The 23,152-nt window shown below is 38.2% G+C and overlaps 1 protein-coding gene across 7 annotated transcripts in view; it reads right to left on the bottom strand.

Moving 5' to 3' along the window:
* b3glcta (beta 3-glucosyltransferase a) overlaps positions 1 to 23,152 on the bottom strand; it is a 54,911-nt gene that overhangs the window by 5,582 nt on the left and 26,177 nt on the right. For all 7 annotated transcript variants that reach the window (XM_044202800.1, XM_044202801.1, XM_044202804.1 and 4 more), the window contains 8 exons: positions 19,646 to 19,755; positions 12,880 to 12,956; positions 12,049 to 12,160; positions 10,192 to 10,328; positions 9,995 to 10,058; positions 9,094 to 9,225; positions 5,907 to 5,976; positions 4,096 to 4,209 (listed from right to left, as the gene is read on the bottom strand). In XM_044202800.1, the coding sequence (XP_044058735.1) occupies positions 4,096 to 4,209; positions 5,907 to 5,976; positions 9,094 to 9,225; positions 9,995 to 10,058; positions 10,192 to 10,328; positions 12,049 to 12,160; positions 12,880 to 12,956; positions 19,646 to 19,755 (816 nt within the window). The remainder of the gene's footprint in view (positions 1 to 4,095; positions 4,210 to 5,906; positions 5,977 to 9,093; positions 9,226 to 9,994; positions 10,059 to 10,191; positions 10,329 to 12,048; positions 12,161 to 12,879; positions 12,957 to 19,645; positions 19,756 to 23,152) is intronic.

The raw sequence follows: 23,152 nt of genomic DNA, 5'->3' as shown, positions 1-23,152 counted from the left end.
TGTCCCTATATGTGACTGACTCCATTGTATATTTCTGTTTGAAGATACAGTATATACAAATTTTATCAAGTTGCTTCATCAATGGCCAGTCACATTTAAAGTCTCCCTTTTTCTAGACACCAGAATCAAACCACTGTAAAAAAATTCAATCTACAGTATGTATTCCAGGATGTAAGCGAAATTATGAGTGCTCAGTTTGATTGACAGTATGCATAGTTACTAAACAGAGAGTAGCTTCAGCATCTGGCCGCTTACCAAACTAGACAAAATCCCCCTGTCTTGATGATGGACTGTGGATTGGTGCCAAAGTTCCAACACTCAATTGTTGTCTCCTGAAAGTAAAAATACTCATATGCAGTGGAAGGCAAAATTAAGGGAAGGAGACACTTTCTCCTGGATAATATATGAGAAAGACTTATCCAAAACTGGCTTTCAAATAAAAACATAACTTATTAGTTTAGAGGAGCAAAGCCATGGCTTTTTCTGGAGTAAGACATCAAACTAATGAGTAAGTCACACCAACTCTCGATACCTAGGGAATGTGTCGAGTCATGCAAATGAGAAGGTTTGAGAAGCCGGACAACTTCCACTTGAATTTTGTTTCTGTGATGGCATAACCAGCTGCCAACCTGTCAGCTTGGCAGTATGCAAACTGTGAATGGGAGCACACATCATCACTTGCCCTGACCCCAGTATCTGACGGAGAATATCATGATAAACATCATTCAAAAGAATATTAATGTTGCTCTGCTTAGTGGAAATGACGACCATTTAACAGATCTTTAGCTCGGAATAGGTCCACTACACTAGTCATTCACTGTATAAAACAATCATGACAGACAGACAGACAGATCTGATTGATAAATCTGATTGACGAGAGCTGTGACATGGTTTACAAAAAAAAGTTTGTAAACTTTTGAAGTAAAAGGCGTGAACTGTCCACCTAAAGGTGTAATTGTCAGTCTTTACAGCTTGTTTAATAATATCTCAGGGATTTTAATGTTCCTAAAATCAATCCTTTTTACTCTTCACATATCAGACCTCCAACTTTACACTAGACATGCCATCTCAAGAACTTCTGCAGCTATGACTCTACTTTAATGATCTGCATCAGTGAGTTCAGGACATACTGGCTGTTGTAATGATGTAAACTACAAACACATTTGCATTTTCTGGTGACATTTTTACCAATATGGAAGGAAAATAACAAGCAGCAGGCTAGATGAAAAACAGATGTATTGTCTAACTCTTCAAAGACCAACAACATCTAGTAGCAGTGTGAAACTCCTCCATCACTGTTGATTCCAACTGCTGTCATATGGTTAGCTGACAGGGATAACATAATTCTGCATAGGACATCAATGTTTGTTTCCCATTACGAGTGATGCAGAGGTCTGAAATCAGTTTGAAATCAGATTTGAGCAGCTGGGGTGAGACATCTTCAGAAATCTGATCAAACTTTCTTAAATCAGATTTGCAAAAAACTGTTTCCTTGTGGATATTTCCCGTTAATATTTGATTAAAAAAATCCAATGTGGTTATTCCAGCGAGGATACAGTATGCCCACAATCTGAAAACATTGACAGTGTGTGCAATAAGAACTATCTGTAGTTCAGTGTCAGGAAGGAAAAGAAGCTGGTAGTGGATTTGTAACAGAGTGAGAAGCCGCTGAGACCTGTCACTATCCACGACAAGGAGGTGGGGATGAGGCGGCCCTCAAGTAAGGGGGTTGCATCTCAACAACAAACTGGACTGCTAACAGAGTAACTTTACAAGAAAAGGTTTACTTTTAATCTTATATTCTTGCTCAGCTCTGCAACACATTAGTCTACATGTTCCAGCAACTAGCTGGTGGCAGTTTGCATCCTTTGCTGCCTCAATACAAAGAGGTTCCAAACGACGTACTTGTTAAAGAACTGAGCTGCCTGGAAACAGCAACTGAAGGGAGGCTGGAGACTAAACCAGACTCTTTCGAACAACAACAACCCTCAACCCTCCTACAGTGGGCTGAAAGTGGCTACAGCCAATGCATCATCCCATTAAGGTGCAACATGAGAGGTCTTAGATGATGTTTTGTGCCAACAGCCATCAGACTGTAAAATAATTCACGCCCAAATGGCCTCTGCCTCAGGCAACCAGGAGGGCGCTGAAGCAGAGAGCTACTGCTGTCTTTACAAACTACCCAGGATTGCTTTGAGCGGTCTTACGCTCTATGTACATGTTCTTGCTCTTGTTACATTTTCTTATTATCATACATTATGCATTTCCCTCAGGATAAGCTGGAGGATGTTGTTGGGTTAAAACTTCTCCTGAGGGATCACCAGGCTCTCAGACCAGCTGGAGGATGTGTTTTCCTTGCAGAGAAGCCTGGACTGTCACAGGGTCTCCTTCCCAGTCTGCCATGCCTGGTGCATCTACAGAGGGAGCCACCATTTGGTCTTTGTTACCAGGTGCAGCCTTTTAATGCAGAGGAACAGTGGTCATTAACCTCTGAACTCTTGATTTTCTCCCCGATTTCACCTTACTTTTGTGTAAATATAGAGATTTTTTCCCCATACTGTATGATACATGCTCTGTATCAGCTTGTTCCCACACACATGACAACATGTTGTTATGTGTCTGCACCATTACATGAAACCAAAACATTGAAGATGCCTTGCACATATTTCCTCAAACTATAAATCCTGATATCTTTGATAACATTTGGGATCTTGTCAAGAATTGGGGTTCTGAGGTTTGAAGGAATAGTTTGCATATTGGCTTTCTTGCAGAAAGTTAAATGAACAGATAAATACCACTCTCATATCTGTCCGTTAAATATAAATATACACTCAGGAGCTGATTAGCCTAACTTCGTATAGACTGGAGAAGGGTAAACCGCTAGACTGGCTCTGTCCAAAGCTGACAAAATATGTCGGCCAGTACCTCTAAAGCTAACTAATTAACATGTTATATCTTTTTTGTTTAATCTGTACAAAAACTGAAGTGTAAAAATGACACGTTGTAATTTTACGTGGAGGTTATTTGCCTGACAATTTCTTGGCCAGCAGCAGGCAATCAGTGGAGACTCCAGAAAGTCCCCACTGTTTGCCTGGAAACCATACTGTGACGATAAGACTTCAGGCCAAGAAAACTTCCAGCACATTACCCCCACGTAAAACCAGTGAACTTTAGAGGTCTTATGCAGATTTTGTTTCCACCTGTTTCCAGTCATTATGCTAAGCTATACTAACAGACAGTTTGCTATGGCTACATAGGCTAATGTACAGATATAAGAGTATGGTATCCATCTTTTCATCTAACTCTTGCCAAGAAAGCCTAAAAGTGTGTTTCCAAAATGACAAACTATTCCTTTAAACAACACTTTGCCCTGCTATAAGAGCTTGTATGTACCCGACAGTAAGTCTGGCAAAGTGCAAAAGGTTAAAGTGTGCTGTGCTTAAAAACAAACTACAAGTGACGACATAATAACATAATATTATCACCAGCTCTTAAACAAACAAATATCTGGAGCAAACATTTCAGTTATTAACTACTGACAGTCCGACAGTCTGGGAAAATCAGCAGGGGATGTTGGCCATGCTTCTGGTGAGTAAATGTGCTCAGTCAGAGAGAAGCTCCTCAAATTGAAGAATAAACAGAAGGCACAAACCCATTTATCACCTCGGAAATTATTCTGAGAAAAAATATAAAAAGCATGCAATAGTTAAAAAATTTTTTTTTTTGCACGATTAACAAACAAAATCCCAACATAATTGACAAAAATCTATTTACACGGGGGATTGAATAACAAATATCAAGATATCAAGTCCTGCCATTGTGTTATTTTGTGAAGTAAACACACTTTTAGTGAGGCTTTCACAGAGCTACTCCTACTCGCTTTAGTTCCAATTCACCTCCAATATTAGGTTTGAATCATGGCCTCCATCCCACTCACAAGGTGTTAGTTTGTAGATGATTCAACTTTAGTTTGCCATTTCATTTTTCATGTACCTTCGAATACGTAGCTGACCCCTCACCATTACCCAGGCCAGTGACTGTATCTGTTAGTGCGACTGAGACTGAAGGAGTTTAGGCTGCAAAAGGAGCACTTACCTCTTTCAGTATTTGGTACTCCGATATTAATGGTTGGTATTGAAGGATCAGCATGGTCACTGTAGTACTCTAAAAATAAGGCATCCTTTTCCCACGTCTTCTTTATCACTGGAACTAGAGCAAAGGGAAGAAAAATCAATAGTGTTCACTAAGTTTCACAACAAGCAGACCTCTAGCTCCGTGCAATGTAGACTCTTTCCATGAGCAAATGATTATTTCGAATTTATTGCAATACATGGTTTCTCTGATGTCTCTGCCTTTTGTTGGTGAAATATTCTATTATAGACGATTGGAGAGGTTTCTAAAGAAATAAATAGTAGAGACAAGAGGGAAAATAGATTGACAATAAAAGCGGAAAATAAGATAAAATGCTTAATCCTCCCACTTTGTTGAATGTTCAAGATAACTTGAAAATAAGCAGAAAACCTCAGAACTAGGTATTATGTGCTGATGCTATATACTGTATGAGATAGATACAGTTTGGAGTGTACAAACCATTTGTCATTTGGGGAAATGGTTATACCAAATAAATACCACAAAACGTTTACAAACAAAATCAGAATCAGAAATACTCAAAAATCACTCTCTTCAGTTTCAACAGTTAAATTTCAGAATTATGAATCCCGGGATCCCTGTCAGAGTCTTCAAGAAAAATGTTATAACTTTATACATACATTGTTTGTGTTATATGCTATTTATAGTTTGTTTTATTTCATGTTTTGTTTTTTTCTTATGTAAATGTTTGGAAACCTGTACTATGCGTAGGTTGTTTTTGAAAGAATAAAACCCAACAAACCAAACCAAGGACTAGGAACAATTTTCCATAATGTTTCAAATGTGAAAAATCTACACAGAGCCATACAAACTCAAAAACACAAGTAACAACAGAAACCTGTGTTTATTTCTTTTTGTGGTAGTTCAGGGTAGTTCTATCAGTGTTGCAGTATAAAAGTGCCAAACCAAAAAAGAAAAAAAAAGAAAAAAACAACAAACAAAATCAAACATAGTTTTAAAGGTTAAAGCTTTTATGCTGTCACAGTAATAAACATTAATAAAACTACCCTGAGTTCACCCATCATTTTTATATTAACTCAAATTTCTAAATAGATGAATTTGCATTTCCATGTCATTGTTTTTGTGCTATATACTTACTACAGATATAGAAGATTAAAACGCCTTTACACTTAGTGACATCATAAATTAAATGTGAGGCTCTTTTGTGTCTGTTGCTTACTGATTTAAGCTGAACTTTGATAGATAAATCTAATTCATTTCCATCTTGTCTACATTTGAAACTGATAATGGCAGCTTGGCAGAGGAAATTGTAATTAAGGTAATTGGTGCAATTGCATTTGAATGAAGTGTACAATTTGTCTGATCCCTCTGGATTTAATCTGCAATTTGATCTATTGACTGAAGCTGCTACATTTATGAGGTTAAAAGAGAAGCAGATTTACTGTAGACAGATTAATGTCGGCCGAGCTTGCAAATAAATGGCTAAACATCAGTAAGTGATTTCTTAACATCTGCAGGATTGTTGGATGATTGTGCGTTTCCAGCATCAAGGGGGGCACACAATTACATACTTCAAGGTATTTTATTAGCCTTAATACTATTAAATTCTCTCAGACATGACGGTGGAATTATCTAGTGAAAGACTTTATCATGACAATGAGTTAAAGCTCTTTAATCGTACATGCCAAAAGGTAAAACAAATCCATTACGAGAAAACAACAGGACAAAAGCATGTGCCATTTCAATGGAAATTGTGCATCTTTGGTGGATTCTGTATGAGTGGGAGTGTGACTCACCTCTTTCACTGTGAAACTTCCTACATGTTTTCACAGCAACAAATATATCTTCCTTATTTACAGGCTCCCCCTTTGATGAAAATAGGAGACATAAATGCTTGCATGAACATACAGCATAAATCACATAATTCAAACAGAATCTATATTGTATGCAGCCAAATGGTTGAAATGGAGTTTTTCAGGCAATATTAAGTATCAAAGTGAACAGTGGGAATTGTGATCTTCAAAGTGAAATTAGAATTGGATATTTCTGTTAATGGACAGACATCATTTGGCCTTCTGGTTGTCTTTGGCTCTCCTTCTGAAGCTTAAGACATACAGCAGCTGATAACATTGCAGCATATGTAAACATTTCAGGACTTAATGCTGAATTACATTGAGTCATGTGTACACTTATATAATATAAAAGCCTTGTAAATAAGAAGATGAGCAACAAGTGAGACTGGGAAAGATGATAAATTAAATGAAAGAGTGAGAGAATAAAAATGAAAATGAACATCTCTATGTGCATCTCTGTGCCCTTTGTTACCACATTCAGTCCAAAATAGAATGTTTTTTTTCTTGTGCTCAGTCACACAAGAGGATTCACTAAATCAACAACAGACAGAATGCATTAAAAATGTACACTACATTAAAATGTCATCAGCTTCTGCGCAAACCATCTATTTTCCAAGAACATTTCTAAACAGGATGTGATGTGATAACTGTGTCTGCCTGCTGTTTGGTGCTGAGCAGGTAGTGTACAGTGGGTTTTTTGAGCTTTTTCTCTGAAAACAGCTGCCTGCTGCGGTTAAAATGAGTGAACTAAAACAGTAAAGTTGCGGGTCAAACAGCTAAACAACGAAACTCGCAATAAAGCTCAGTAAAGCCGAGGGGAGCTGCAGATTCAGCTGATAATTCTCTGTAGGTTCATCACTACGAGCGACCCCTTTCACATTGTTTTCACATCGTCATTTGATACATTTTTATTGTAAAAATATCGGTTGTAGCCACTTTAATCATTTAGTGCATAAAATGACATGTCTGATACAAATTTGAGCAAGCCTCTGTCCTGAAAGGTCCAGCGTGCAGAGAGGAGCAACACCACTACAATAAGTTTATTGCCTAAAATAAAAAGAACATGTTTTGCTGCCGCGGCCACTTTGTTGATCCTGTTGTTGATCGTCCTTTGCCTCCTTGAATCTGCCTCTTGAGGCTCTTGATTCTTTGTTGACACTGCAGCCAAGTGCTCCTGTGGTCCCACTTGGCAATTTGTCTTGCAACTGTTTCGAACACTGGCCGATTACGATACGTCCCCTTTTATTATGTGTGAATGGAAACTTCTCCCTGAATACTTATTAAACCTGTGACCTTCATCTTTTCCCACTGGCTGCTCGAGTCGTTGTCTTGTTTTCTGGTCAAATGAATGCAGTTTTATGAGGATAGTGATTTCCATCGAGAGGGAGGTAAAAACCACATGAATATAAATCTGACAGATTAGACAGCGACAAACATGCAACAGACTCTAGACCACATATGCACATCTAGTATGTGATCTGAATCACAAATGAAAAGATCAGATTTGATTTTTTTTCTGTCAAAACTAAGAGGGGAGGTGAGAAAAATCAGAATTGGGACACTTTCAGCAGCCGTTCTGGCATCCCAAATTCAACTCACCTCACCTACACAACAAAACTACAGTCACACACACACACACACACACACACACACACACACACACACACACACCTGTGCAACACTATCACTTCTTCCCAGCATTATTGATTGATTTAGAGTGCATGTGGGGTCATCAGCTGCTGGCTAAAGGTTGGCTGAGCCTTTTGATCAGTTCACAAACCAAACTTCTTTCAGGTAGAGCAAACAAAATACTCAAAATATATATCAGATCAGCATCATCAATATGGTCAGAAAAATAATATACTGCAACAGGAAAAAAGTGCACCGGCAATCATGATTAAACTAGACTAAAACTGTTCTTTCTACATGACACTGAAAGTACTGACCTCACTTACTTTGTGACCCAATCATGATGTTTTTTCCCCTCAGCCATACCCACTCACTGGCTCCCACACAGTTACAATGCAACATCAAGTATGGCCTTAAGATGGTACCAATTATTTCCTGCAGGATTATTCCAAGAAACTGTCCGCCTCCTAGACATTTCTCCCTTGCACATAAAACTGACTACAATATCTTCTCTCTATCTAGTAAATAAGAAACTACACATGAGATCAGTTACTGAAGATCAATACTAATTTTGTAATAAAGCCTTCATTGCACAATGAGAGATGTTCAATGAATTGTTATAATTTCACTGTAGTACTAGTTCCTGACTATTTGAGTGGTGTTACTCCTCGTAGTGTCATTTAACTAACCAGATTTCGACTGGTTACACCTGTGCTACACATTTCCATTACTACAAAGAAACAACACAGGCAGCTTATTCACAAGAAACAAATACCCTTAATACTTTAGTTTAAATTAATCACAAAATATGTGGGATATATGGGAACAATTATGCTTATGTAACAAAAATTCTGAAGAGCATGTGTGTAAGATGGATAACAAAAGACTTAATAAGAGAGAGAATAAAGGAGAATAAAGGAGAAGGCGAAAGAAGTAGGAGAAATTGAGAGCTGGTTAGTCACCAGCTGTGGACAAGTGAATTTGCATGCAAATTTCGATTTCCTTGGTCCACATGTGATGAAAGGATAAATCTAACAGAAGAGGATGAGCCAAAAACCTGATAAAATTACTTCTAATGTTAGTATTGGTTGACACTCAGTCCGTGTTTTACATGAAAATAAGCAAACAATTGTCAAATGCAACTCTAGATGCTGAGTGGACGCAAAAGGATGTTGCTTAGCAACGGAGGAGTATTTCCTTCTTGGCGGATGACTAAATACAATTTTGCGAAACAAACAAAAGACTTCTCCTTTTATGTTAATGCACAATGTTCTACCGAATGGTGTACAAAGACAACAACATTCAAGGTTGTACTGCACCATAAAATATTGGTGCTGCGTTGATGCGGCCGTGAGCACAAAGGCTGAAGGCAATAGATCACAAAACTGCCTGTAGCTCACATTGAAGTGCTTTCTTTTTTATGTTGTATAATTTTGTTCCCTTACTATTTCCTTAGAATTGAGGACAATCAAATTGATCTACACACAGAGCAGATACTCACACACAGTGGAGGCTCACTGCTCAGAGTGGTGGCACAGTGGCGGGTCTGAGGAGAGTCCTCCGGCTCAGTGCACAGCTCAGGAACAGCAGTGAGATGTGGACCGTTCCCATTGTCCCAGATATACAAGGCAACCTGTAATAACACAGATGGATCTTTTTGATTTTAACAGCTAAAGACAATAGGCAATCTTTCAGACAAAAATGTTTTATTATATACTTACAGCCTGGAGCTAATCTACTGACAGTAAACTGGATTGACATTGAGGATTCATGCAATGTCTGTCTGTACTTTTGCATATAAGTGATCTTTATTTTCACATGCATGATGTATTACGATGTGCATTACGGTGTTTAATTCATCTGTAAAAATAATAATAATGTAATATAATTTTAAAACAACTTAAAATTCCTTAATTCCATTTTAAACCTCAGTGGGTTTACCCCCCCCCCAAAAAAACCCCCAAAACAAATCACATTGCATCCTTTTTTTTTTTTTTTTTTTACATATAAAGAATATACTATAATAGTATTATAATTGAATCTCTAGGACTAAACTCATGCCATCTCTAACTAAACCACCTTTTGCACACGGAGCCTGATAAGTCTAATGCTGTGTTTACTCAACAAAATCCCTAGATGCCTCCCTGACTGAATTTCAGCGATAAAAATAAGAACCTCAATGCTGCACCATGACAGTTCTCCAAAGTAATGAGATTTCACTTCAAGGTTAGATGGATTTCATGCCTCGCTCTTTTTGTGCAAATAAGTTATAGTAGGTCGGCGTTGGCTTGAGTGTGACAAACAAGACAACTGTTAGAAAATGGCCAAAAACCAGGAGCCTCATCATCACTTTCCAAACAAACAGGTTTGAAGGTAAGTGTGTGACTTGCATGTTATCTTACCTCATGTTTCAGGTCAATGGTGAAGTCAGATTTAAGTGGCTCATCTCTCACTTTGTTTGCAAGCCTAAAATAACAAATGACTTTCAACTGAAATATGCAATAAATACAAAATAACCTCTCAAAAATATGGAATACTGTAGTAATATACTTTACAACTCAATTTTACAGACACAAACAGATTTACTGCACATACTCACCGAACAACAAGGGGGATGCTTAAGGCCCAAGCAGCAGCAAAGTCTGGATATTTAAAGATGGAGGGATTCTCTGCAAAGGCATAGTGATGGATGATGGTTGACTCCTCATCATGGAGGGGCTTACCAAGAAACCACTCCTGATAAATGAGAAGTATGTAACAGGATGTCAGCATGAGTGCAGGTTACTTCTTTTAACTTTAGATGTTACACAGATTTTTGACCATTAACATATTACTGTGAACTTTAATAAAAATAAACATTTGAGCATCTGGCCTAATTTTGGAGTTTTCACACTGCGCTTGCCAAAAAATCTTTGAAATGATTTGCGGTGACTAAGTTTGTAACTAACTAGGGAAAACAATGAGATTTCTTAATAGAACAAAGTTCAAAGATACCAGATATTTTTATATATATATATATATATATATATATATATATATATATATATATATATAATATAATATAAAGTCTCTTCATCATAATTCTTGACATATCTGGAGTAAAAATAATCTTATATTTAGAGAAAATCCTCATCCAACAGTTAAAGTGCATGAAGTTTAAAGGAACATAGTTACATTTGGGAAATATGCTTATCCGCTTATTCGAGAGTTAGATGAGAAGACGGATACCACTCTTATGTCTGTACGGTAAATATAAGGCCGGTTAGCTTAGCTTAGCACCAGAACCTCTAAAGCTCAATTATTAAGACATTATATCTCGTTTGTTTAATACATAAAAAAACTAAAGTGTAAAAATGACTATTCACTGTTTAATGGGGGGTGGGGGGGTGGGGGGGGTATGTGCTGGACTATTTCTTGTCCAAGCACAGTAACTTCCTGCATTCTCCGCTGGTTGCCTGGCAACTGCTCAGAGCCAAGAAATAGTCCAGCACATGACCCCCTGTAAAACAATTCATTTTGGTACAGATTGAACAAACTAGATATAACGTGTTAATTAGTGAGCTTTAGCTTTTTTTGGTAGGTGGATTTTGTTACATTTGGACAGAGCCAGGCTAGCTGTTTCCCCGTTTCCAGTCTTTGTGCTAAGCTAACCGGCTGTTGGCTGTAGCTTCATATTCAGTGCACAGATATGAGAGTGGTATCGATTTTCTCATCTAACTCTCGGCAAGAAAGCAAATACGTGCATTTCCAAAAATGTTGATGACAATAAAATGCTTTACATTAATTGTTGTGCAGAGTTTTTTCTGACAGACCAAAGCAAACTTCAGCATTTGCTGATAAAAAATAAGCAATTTTTTTCCTGTAGGCTTTACATCAAAGTGTAATTAACATAATTTTTAGCCCTGTTTCACTTGAAAGCCAGCTCAAAGTTGTGTTGTGAGGGCTTGTCAACAAGTACAAAGCAACAAAAAAAAAACCCAACAACATAAAAATATGCCTGTTATTTGGATTATTTTAAGAATTTATAAATGAACAAATTATTGATGGAGAAAGCTATTTTACTAAGCTTGATTAAGAAAAAATATTTTCATTACAACCCCAATGTATGATTTTCTGATTGCAGCGTTTTCCCAATATTTATATTCGACCTACCACAACGAAACTACTACAAGAAAAATAATTTCATGACTGGAGAGACAGGCCTTAAATTAGGTCTACAGCAGAGAACGGAGTGACATGTCTGACAGGTTACACTGTGAGCTGGAAGAGCTCAGTGCAGCTGCAGAGGAGCTGGAGCCTAACTGATACTGTATCTCTTAATTGAAGTGATGATCAATTAAGCTGGAGTTCCAAGCAGGAAGCTTTGGTCTCGCTACTGACTATGACAAGAGCAGCAGAGAGACAAGAGAAACAGAGACGGACAGAGAGAGGTTCAGAGGGACTGTTGTATACTTACTTTATTCTTGTCAAATTTTGCAAGGACTTGAACAAGCTTAGTCATCTTCACATTTGTTTCCTCTTCAAAAAATACAATCCAGGATGAGTTTTTCCCAAAGGAGTATGATAAGCTGAGGACACAAAAAAAATAAAGCATCATCAAAACTACAGTTAAATAATAAAATAAGAATAAATGGAACATTGCGATGCACAGACAAACTGAACAAAAAAACATTTTTTTTTTTTTCATTTCAGTCCAGGCTGAGGAACTATCTAACTGAGGCTCCTGACCCAGTCAGATCAAGGCAGCCACAGAGTTTTCGCCTAGAGGGCAGAGAGACAAAAAAAAAAAAAAACCCAAAACATCACAAGCACACAGACTTCTTTCAGGGAGGGCGGCTCTGTAATGATTTGGGGTGCTTTTGGTGATGTTGGTCCTAAATCTTTATGGTGGAAGAAGAAACCAGATGCAGAAGTTATTCCTCAAAACAATTATTAAACACATACTGGATTTTTGAGAAGGCCCAAGCATGTAGACAACTGTAGCTAATGTCATTATCATGCTGTTCAGACCAGTGGATAACTGCAGTAATAGGATTATTGTCACAGTTTTAGACACATTAAGAAGGTATTTATCATAATTTGAAGCAATCAATCACAGTTATTGTGTTAGTAATAGCTTCCAAGCAATCTGTAGCTTTAAAACATGGCAAACAAAATGTCCTCAAAACCTAAATATAACCTCCAAAATTTCAACTGTAGGAAGACACAATGTTTGACATTTTGGCTGCATTTTGAACACTTAACCAATCACATGCTCAATCAATCCTGAGAGTTCAGGGATACTTACTATGGCAGCAGAGGAAGGATACTCCAATCTCCCTCATTATCTGATAAACTGTGAAGAAGCAAAACCACCGGTGGTTTCTGAAAGAAACACCACACAAACCAGAGATACAGCGATGCTTATTAGCTGTACAACATCTACACAAAGCTAAAGACAATAAAAGGAACGTTTGTGCAATAAAGGACCAGAGGGTGGCCTGGTGTTTAGAGAGAATGTCGTGTAACTGGAAGGTCAACGGTTTGATCAGTGCTAATGAGCCAGTTCGGGACAGGGCCTGTCCCAGTCTCTTACTTAAATGACCATACCAGCGGTTTGGCATGTTAAGCTCATTTACAACAAGTCACATATGCTCTGCATTTAAGCTAACCATTAAAGTATCAAAGCTAAAAAGCTAACCATTTTGCTGCTCGAGGCTTTTTTACATTTTTTGATATTGTTTTCTACCACTCTATGCAGTCTGTAAGATATGAAAATCTATTAGCACTCTTAGCACTTTATTTTTGTTAATGTTACATTATCATTGCATGCAATTTGAAAAATCTGCACTGCTTGGCCTCACAGCAATATTGTGTAACGTTGACAAAAATGTACACAATATGCAAAGATACAAAAGACTGGTGATATTCTATATTCTTTCTAATCCCATAAAAGACCAAACCAAACAATACATTTATCCTCCAAGCATTGCTTGTGTTGTCCAAATCTGATGTTGCACTGACATGTTCCTTCATTATGATGATCATGGGCACTGTAGTTTATTTTGATCTGCTATACGCTGTCCTGTTGCCTCACTCACTACAGAGTAGCAAATGTGTATTAATCAGCAGCAAAAAAATAATCCCCAATAAATGCACTGTTTTGCTAAGAACTACAGTGGACAGCTGTTTTGTTACATTATTTAACCTGCAAAAAATAAAAATAAAAAATAAAATTTTAACCATATATTTGTGACCCAGTTTTAAAGATTTACATCTTCAGTAGTGCCACTGATATGGTAGAGAAAACGGAGAGTATTAAGAGACGACCTAATGCTGGGATCGGATTACATAATATTTTTGTCTTTTGAGATGGTCACTGTGTCAGATTCGTGATCATAGAGTCATAAATTCTTGCCATTAGTTCGAAGACATGACAGACTACAGACTGGACCCTGACCAATCTGGCCGTTTCGCATACATGCAGTAGATCAATGGTAAAGTGACAGGAAATGACTTTACTAACCCACCTGACAGCAACAACAACAAATGTTTACATTAGCAGACTTATGAATGAAAGTGAGCGTGGAATTCTTCATTGCCCATTATCAGTGAAAGTGGGCTCTGTCTTTTTTCTTTCCAGTTAGTGCAGCATACATACAGCATGTGTGCAGAGGGTGACTGTGATGTCACACTCACATGTGTGATTAATTTGGTATAATGCTCCTGAACAGAGGGTAATAGTCAAATGGTTATGTGAATTTACGACATGAGGCATCCCAAACGTTGCGTCAGTTGTCTTCCAATATGACACTTCACAAGATAAAATGAGCAATTGTTGCACCTGATGCTCATTTTCATTCCCAACATCTGTCAGGTCGGCCATTATCGGCTCATATTGTGTAGTCTGATCTTGGCTTTACTTTTTTGTTTTGCTGGTTTTGATCTTTCCATGCGACTGGTTGACAATAATCAAAACACAGAATAATGCCAGTCTTATCCTTTAAGGAGATAAAACTGAAACACACTGGTATGATCCTTTAAAACCCATATTGCCTTCAGGGTTGCTGCTCTTGCTTGCCCTTACAGTAGGAAATAAACTGTTAGATAAATATCACCGGAAACAAGCGCAGGACATTACAGGACATGGACACAGCACACAATCACTTCCAAATAAGAGAAATCTGTTTCAGCAAAATGTTCTGCAGTCAGGATGGAGAGTAGAAGGTGAGGATTGCCTGAGAGAGCCGATGTTTCACGCTGCGAGAAAAACAAAGCAGCAGAGCGTATGACCCTGTGGTTCATTACTGCATGGTCCACTCATCATGCAGGAAGTCAGGGGGAACAGTCTCCTCTGAGTCATTCTGTCAAACGGCAGCCTGTTTGATTTAGGTGATGAGTCTGACACTGTTTACACTTATTAAACCCCATTAGTCATTGAGGTTTGTTAGCTCTCATCTAATATGAGTTTTATCTTAAAGCTAATGGCATAATAACACCTACCATGTTTTATTAAACTGCTCTCTACTTGACATTCACACCATCTCCCGTTATATAAAAAGAATAACTTGGAGAAAAGTTAAATAGAGAAGAAGGGTAGTCTTCAGATAATAATGCAATCTCAAAAACAGAGCTTTTGCTTCCAAGAGCTATTGACATTCCTGTGATAAAGGAGGCTTTCAAGAAGAAGAGGCTGATTCTTTTATGGCAATTGTGTGCAAGCGGCAGACTCCTAATCAGAAGATAAGAGCTGGTCCTCATGTGGACATGCTTGCAACGAATAGGACACTGATTGCTTGGTGACTTGGGAGAAGATGGGGGTCACTGAGACCTGGTTGTAATAGGAGGGGCTGGAGGGGAGACTGGAGATAGAGCAGCCAACCTGTCAAAACCACTTCAGTGATGAGCTACAGTGAAAAATGACATTTTTGATGAGCAAGCCATTGAGGGCCAAGTCTCACAATGCACATTACAATATTTTCATCACAGTGGCTCCTTAAATGCATAAATTGTTAAGATAATACAAGTGATGCACGAGAAAGCATTTTTTTAAAAAAACAGTGTATTTCACTACTGATGTTAAAGATTTCTGAGTTTAATCTCATTCTGCTGTACTTGCATGTCTCTGTGGAAATGAGCATCGGCTAAACGACAAAAATACTGTATAAATGTATGTATGTAATGTAATGTGAATTTCTCCCAGAAGGCAGAATGTCAGACTGTAGGAACATGGGCTGTGAGCCGCCGCATAGAATACATAAGTTCCTGTCTGTGTAAATCTGTGGATATCACAAAACCTTCCCACAGTCAGACGAAATATCTGCCGAGGTTGAAAAAGGCTCTGAGACAGAGATACTGATAGTTCATTATCCGTCTCGGAGGTGCAGTGATCAGATCATAAATCTTCAACTAATCGTTGGCCTGAAATTTCAAATATTTAGCGAAGTAATTTAAGCTTTAAATCTAATATTTTTGTATTGCAGTGCTTTTGAACAGAATACTGGTCATTTACCCCCTTTTTTCCTGATCCTACAGAAAAGGAAGTCCAGACTCGATGACAACAGTTTAACCAAAACCTGAAGCTTCTTTCTCGAGTAGGACTAGAAATAACGGGTTATTTCAGTACTCTAATGTCTCCACTGCCTTTCTGCATATCTCAAAACTGATTTGAAGAACATACTGCACATCAAACATGTTTAACAGCTACAAAATAAGCAAATCTATTGTATTATTTGGCTTTAATCTTTTTCCTTCAGTATCCCAGGAACACCCTCTAAGACTGTTAAGAAGCAGAATTATAAGCATGTTGTGCCTCAGAGGTGGGAGTGAAGTGGTGGATGGCTGGTTGTAACTCATGCTTGGCTTAAGAAGGTGGGGGTGGTAGTAAATAAGATAAAGTAGAGAGTTTGAATTTAATCTTTAAACTCTAATGTTGCTGAAGAAATCACAGTTTTTTGCTTTTGTTAGATTGTTTACTGCATTTTTATTCTGTGAAATCCAGCACCAACAGTATACTATAATTCAAACACTTGTCACAACGGCTGGCTATTACTAGTCCTAATTTCAAAGCTATTTTGCTGGCTGTTTTAACTATAGTTACAAATGAAAAGACTAGAGACAAGTTTTGGTTCAGTCATGTTTGCTTTTTACAGGATATCTCAAAAACAGATTTCAATGACATTTTGTGTACAGTTGGGCCACGGTCTAAGAAACATGCCATTCAATTTTTGGTGTGGATCTATGATTGTTTAACATGGCATGAAAGGACATTTCTAATCATGATTTTCATAAACTACTGCTCTTACTTGAATGGTTATTGTTATATTATACTACTTAGGATGAGCAGGCCATAATTAAAAATGAAAAAGAAAAAGGACATTTTTTCCTCAAAAACTCAAAAAGGAAATTAGATATTGAAATGACAGCTGGATATTGTGAAATGGCAATGAATTGAAAACAGAAAGTGAAATTTAAAGTCCTGAAATGGAAAATAGAAGATCTTAGATGTAAATGCAAAAAATAAAGTCTTTAATGCATAAGGTTGAATTGTAATGTGAAATGTATGTAATGTAATGGGAAAGGAAAAGAAAAATCGGAAAGGGAAAATTAAGTATTGATATTTAAAGTGATCTTTTGGTTTTTCCATGTTCATCCCTCCCCTTTGCCCTTTTCCATTTGGTATTTAATATTAGGCTTTTCAGCTGTATAGACATGTTGGCATTTTTTAGAAAATTATCCTCTATACAGATCTGGATTCAAGATTAAATTCACATTGTTTTTACATTTTCTATTGTAAAAAAAAAAAACAAAATTCTGAAGCCTTGGTGGAGGTACAGCATGAGCTCTCAGAATGCTTTCTGGCTACATCCGAGGCTAAAGGTATTTTCACTCTGATTCTGTGAAGACAACTCATTTTGATCAAAAGTCTTTGGGTCATATATCTCTTTGAAAAGCTAATCAAACCTCACTGCCCCCTCTTTGGGAAGTTGCTGATTAAAATTCTCCCTGGACTTAGTTTGTGTAATTGCATGCAACAGATACTAAAACGCTAGACATCTCTGAGATCATAAATGCAAACACAACATGATGTGGTATTCATAGTCTGTCTCATCTTATAAAATGTAATGTCCATTAGTGTAACTAAATCTTTTCATGACAAATCTTATCTACTGGCACAAATGGATGCCACTATTCATTACAGGAAACATGAAACAATCTTTGCAAATTGTGGACTAAATTTAACTTATCAGATTTCAATAATAATAAAATGAGGACATGAGCTGTTGCACAATTCTTATTTTGGACTTTATTGTCTCCTGTTTGCGTACAACAACCCTGAAATCCTGCACTCCACCTTGAACAATACAAAGACAACATGGCGTCCAGTACTTTTCCAAGAGCATGGTATGTAAACAGTGTGCCACACAAAATATTTTGAGATTACAGCACTGAACAGAGAAATAATGACTCACTGTAATCATTTATATATTTTTCTCTCTCGGTTTGGTACAGTCAGTCAATATAGTAGATATAAAGGTACGTGACATCCGGCGGTGGCAAAGAGAGACAACAATGACAAATCCAAGACTACAGAAATATAAACCCAAGCAGGAGTTGAGCGTATAGGTATTGATAGTACAATCCCTTAGAATAATCAGCACTTTCTTGACATCTTGAGTGGGGGGTAGGGGTAATCACTTCATCAGGTGGGCACCCTCCTTCCTTGGTGTTTTGTTGATAGGCCCACAACACCTCCAAAGGGTTCAACAGCGACACCTGGCATCCCAGGTGCACCCCCCTCCTCTTTTACCCCTCTTGGTCATTTTGCAGCCCATTTGGGATCCTTCCATTTCAGCCACAGGCAGTTGCTGCTTCGCTCAGCAGCCTCTGACAGCGACCTGAAGGCTTGTCGGAAGGCCTGTCCTCTGACTCCCAACCGCTTCAGTGGCCTGGTAGTTGCTGTGGCTACAAAACCTCTGCAACCAAACTCTACGGGGAGCAACTAGGTTTGCCAGCCCTGTTGTACTGCCTCAGCTGCTAGGTCTGAGTACTTCGGCCTTTTACGTTCATTCGCTTCACCAATTGTAGCCTCCCATGGAACAGTTAGTTCCACGATGAACAGGGACCTTCGCGAGGTTGACCACAAGAGCTAATTGGTCTCTTGATGCAGGAAACACAGCGAGTCGTTCCTTAATCTAACTTAGTGTAATATTGTCATTAGTGATGCTGCATTTTATCTGGCTCTGAAGAGTTTTAATGAACAGAAGCAAAGGGCATTTTGACCTGTAAATGTGCTCTGTATCTTTCTATGATATGATGCTGAAGTACTTAGGGAAATTTTACTAATTGAATGAAATACTGAGCTGATGTCCCAGGAGAAAATGTTTTTTTTTTTCTTTCCTCCAGCCTTTTTTGGAATAACTGAATTATAATCAGGAATTACAATATTCATTAAAATGAACATATGCCTTTGGATGATCTTCACTTCCCATTAAAAATGTACAGACAAGAGGCCAGAAATGGAAGGTTGATTTGTTGAGAAGAGCGATATATATCTGAACATCAAAGAAGCACAAATGTTTAGATTTCCTAAATACATAAAATTATAAGTAAGCACATGATTTGCTGTCGCAAGGAGCTGAGAACGTTATTTCACATATTTCAAACTATACTTTAATATTTTGGACTTTAATGTACTTTAGAGGTTTAATCTGGAGGGTACCATGAATAATTTTTCATACTATCATTCAATATTTAAAAATATGAGAATTGAGTCAGTGTAACAAATGGCAAACACTTGGCAAAGCTTTTTTTCTATGTAGTGAAATCATACTACGTGTACTTTCTCCCAAATGGATTTCCAATTTAAAAAAATAAAGTTTTTGAAAATCAGTGCTGACACCAGGTGGCAACATATACAGCTTACAACAACTCATTCAGGTGTGACTTTTGCTGCAAGTGATGATCGTTACCTAGACATATTTCTTCTAAAATGTTTGGGAGCTTTCATGTGCTCTTCGTATGCCAAAAAGAGAGCAAGTGTGCTTGAGTGAAAGGTGAATCTTGAATCTTACCTCTGTGAGACTGTGGGCCTGCTTCAGTAAATCTGCTCTCCGTCTTTCTGCCTGCCTCACATGGAAGGAGTTGCTTTGACTCTGGAGGACGAACACTATCTCCCGCAGGTCTGGAGGAACACAAAAGACAGAGATGTGAGACTGCTCACATACTGTGAAAAAGAATCATGGCAATCGATGACCTTCTGAGAGCAAGACAAGATAAGAGCCAGGGTTGGAATAACTGAGGTGATTTTTGCTAATCTCCATTGTTGGCCTGGTGATAATAACCAGCACATCAAGAGCTTAATTGGCTTGAGGAGAGAGTATGTAAATGTCACAGCCCAGACTGTGTTTAAAAGATTAGCAGTCAGAAGAGTCTTTCTATGAGGTAACGTAACACCCAAAAGGTTGACAAAGCCCAGCTGTCCACTTCTGGCTGAACGACACAACTGTATTGTCAGTAAAACTCAGTATTGTTACTGCATATTAAGGCCAAGGTTAACAGGGAGCTAGTAGCTCAATAATGTCAGTTTGAAAACTGCTAATACAGGCTACGTCAATGCTGACAACATGTTTAGATATCATCTTTGTCATTGACCTAGCTTGCTGCAGTTCCTCTTCATGTGAAATCCATTTACAGGGCAGTAATAGTGACACAGCTCAGTGAAGAATGACATTGGCTGCACAAACAAGTCCACATAAACCCTGTGGCTCTCACGACCAGTACAATCAAAACTAGACCAAAGGACCAGGGGGGAGGGAATAAAAAAAAACCCTGTCATTTTGTCTTTGGCTCTGTACCATTACGTTTGACAACTCCTAAATCTTGTAAGCTGTCCCTCACATCAAAATAAAGTCTGCAGCACCCGGCTGAAATGACTGTGACAACAAAAAGGCTTTTCAAGGATTTAGAGCTGAGAGGTGGGAGCCAATATCCAGGTGTGAAGTAAGAAGAAAAGCAGAAGAGATGTCAGTTTCCCTGCTATGACAGGCAGCTCAGAAACGTCCCAGTAATGAGATGTGCAGGGTTTCTTGTGTATACTTTCCTCTTAATTTAGAGCTCAAACAAACATAACAGGCTTTGTGCCAAATAATTATTACTTGCTTTAGACATTTTAATTAGCTACTCAAGAATTTGTACAGAATATAGTCATAAAGAGTATACCATGTCATAAATTACGATTACCAGAAGGAGTTTTTCCCATGAAGCTTTTCAAAATTTGCTGACTAAATGTATTTTAATGTTTCAAAACATAAATAAGTACCAGCCACTGCTGACAGGTCTATAATCTTCCCATTGGAATAGTTGTGCAAAAGCAATACAAGGAAAGAGGGGAAAGGTGAGTGCTGACAATGGCAGGATTAGATGGATTGCCTCCTCCTCAATTACACTACTTGAACCTATTCCCACCCTGGGTTCAGATATTTGCAGCAGGGTCAGGGGTAGACACTATGTCAGAGTACAGTATCTGTGTCAGATCTTTTTAATTAAGTGTTGGTGGGTGTGTCGCTCCTCTGCTCCGCTCATAACAAAGATCCCATTGATCCTGGAGCCCTGGTGGGGGTGGGGGATTTACTTGCTAAATCTCAGCATGTCCATCTCTCAAAAGGATCTAACCTCCGCCGAGAGCTGAGCTTAGAGATCGAATACCACTACACCACCTCTAAATGTCCTTCTGGTGAGTTTGCTAAATGAATGACTATGTGTGTGTACGTGTGTGTGCATCTGGTTTCGCATAAAGCAGTGCATTTTAAAGCCCCAGGTGAGGTACCAGCCTCTTGATACTGCACAGTACAGCAATAATGCCAGCTGCATGAGACTAACAGCAAAATCAGATAAGCAGTTTGCCAATCCTTCATTGTGGAGATAATGCGTACCCCATGTCAAAGCAACGGAGAAAAGGGGTAAAAAAAGAAACTAATTAAGACTGAATTCACTGGCCTCGGCTCCACACTAATGGTTTTCGATTAATCATCAAACGGGAGGAAAAGGGGAAAAAGGAAAAATCCTGTTATAGTGCCCTTTTTCCTTCACCTCCATCATTCCTGTGTCCTTCGCCTTTCAGGCAGAAATGACCTTTGTGCACTCCCTTGACACTCATGTTTGCCCATGTCAGATTACAAATGTGCAATCAATACATCTACCTGTATTTAATAGGGCTATATTAAAACAGATTAGATTTAAAACAATGCCTCTTGTGCCAAGAATGCCACAAATAACTTTTTTAGTAGATATATGCAATTATCCAAGGATACCTCTGGGCTGAGGAGAATATGAATAAAATGCATAAAGTTTTGTATGTCTCTTTCCCTTGCACTGCCGGGCCATTATAACAGGGTGTTAAGGTGTTTGGAAGTGGCTAAGCTTGGGTGTTTGATGTGGTTGCTAGGGTGTTGGTAGATGGTTACTTGACCTCTGTTCCAAAGGCAATGCACACCACCAGGTATCATGCTTTTGCTGTGTTCGCTCCTTGACTATATGGGAAGAGTCTTGCAAAGTTTAAGAGAAGCCACGTTTTAAGATGTTTTTAAGACGTGCACCATTTGTTTTCTTTCTTGATTTTTTTAACTTCAAATTCAATTTAATTTGTGCAGTACTTGGTTTATGGCTAAACATTTACAAAACTACTGACATTCCAATCAGCCTCAGCTGTGTTAAGTGCTAATTAGCAAATGTAAGCATGCTAACACGTTAAACTAAAATGCTGAAAATGGTATATATTATACTGCTTAATGAAAGCATGTTTGCATTGTCATTATGAGCATGTTAACATTAATTCAAAGCACTGCTGTGCCTAAGTAAAGCATCACAGAGCTGCTAGTGTGGCTGTAGACTCTTAGTCTTGTTTCCCCTCTCTCTTTCTTTTCTCCTGTTAATCACTTTATAACTTCTGTTTTTAAAAGTGCTATATAAATTAAGTTTGCTTGCTTGTTTGCTTTTTACTTGGCAGTTGATAGTGTATTTGGGTAAGATGTTGCCAGGTGTTTGCTAGAGTGTTTGCAATCATTGCAATGGTTGTTAGGGTGACTGGGTGTATTTGACACGGTGTATTTAATGTTTGCTTGGATATTCTGTTGTCACAGTTATCACAGAGGTAATGCTATTAGAGCTAACGGTAGTAACTCTGGTTGTATTAATAGCAGTCCCACTGGTGAAAGTATGCAATCAATTCATCTATCTTTAATAGTAGGACAAAGATGTGAAGTAGCAGGTTGGTGCCAAACATGCCACAAAGCGCTTTTTTTTTTGGTGGTTAAGTGAAATTATCCAAGGATGCCTCTTGGCTGATGACAGAATAATATCCCTCGAATGAAAGGGACTGAAAGTTCCTAGGGAGATGAAGCCAAAGCCCCGGTCACCTCAGAACAGGTGATTTTATTTTGCCATGCTGATGGAACTAGAAAGCAGGAGTCTAGCGTTCGTTTATCTACCCTCACTCATTCAGTATTCCACAGATGCCACTCCATCGGAAAAAGACTGTATCAGCCTTGAAAAATATTGGATGAAATGAGACACAGGGGAAT

The sequence above is a fragment of the Siniperca chuatsi genome, linkage group LG7 (genome assembly GCF_020085105.1).
Source record: "Siniperca chuatsi isolate FFG_IHB_CAS linkage group LG7, ASM2008510v1, whole genome shotgun sequence".
NCBI classification, from domain to species: Eukaryota; Metazoa; Chordata; class Actinopteri; order Centrarchiformes; family Sinipercidae; genus Siniperca; species Siniperca chuatsi.
The sequence above is the reverse complement of the archived record's forward strand: the minus strand, read 5'-3'. Positions and strand labels throughout refer to the sequence as shown.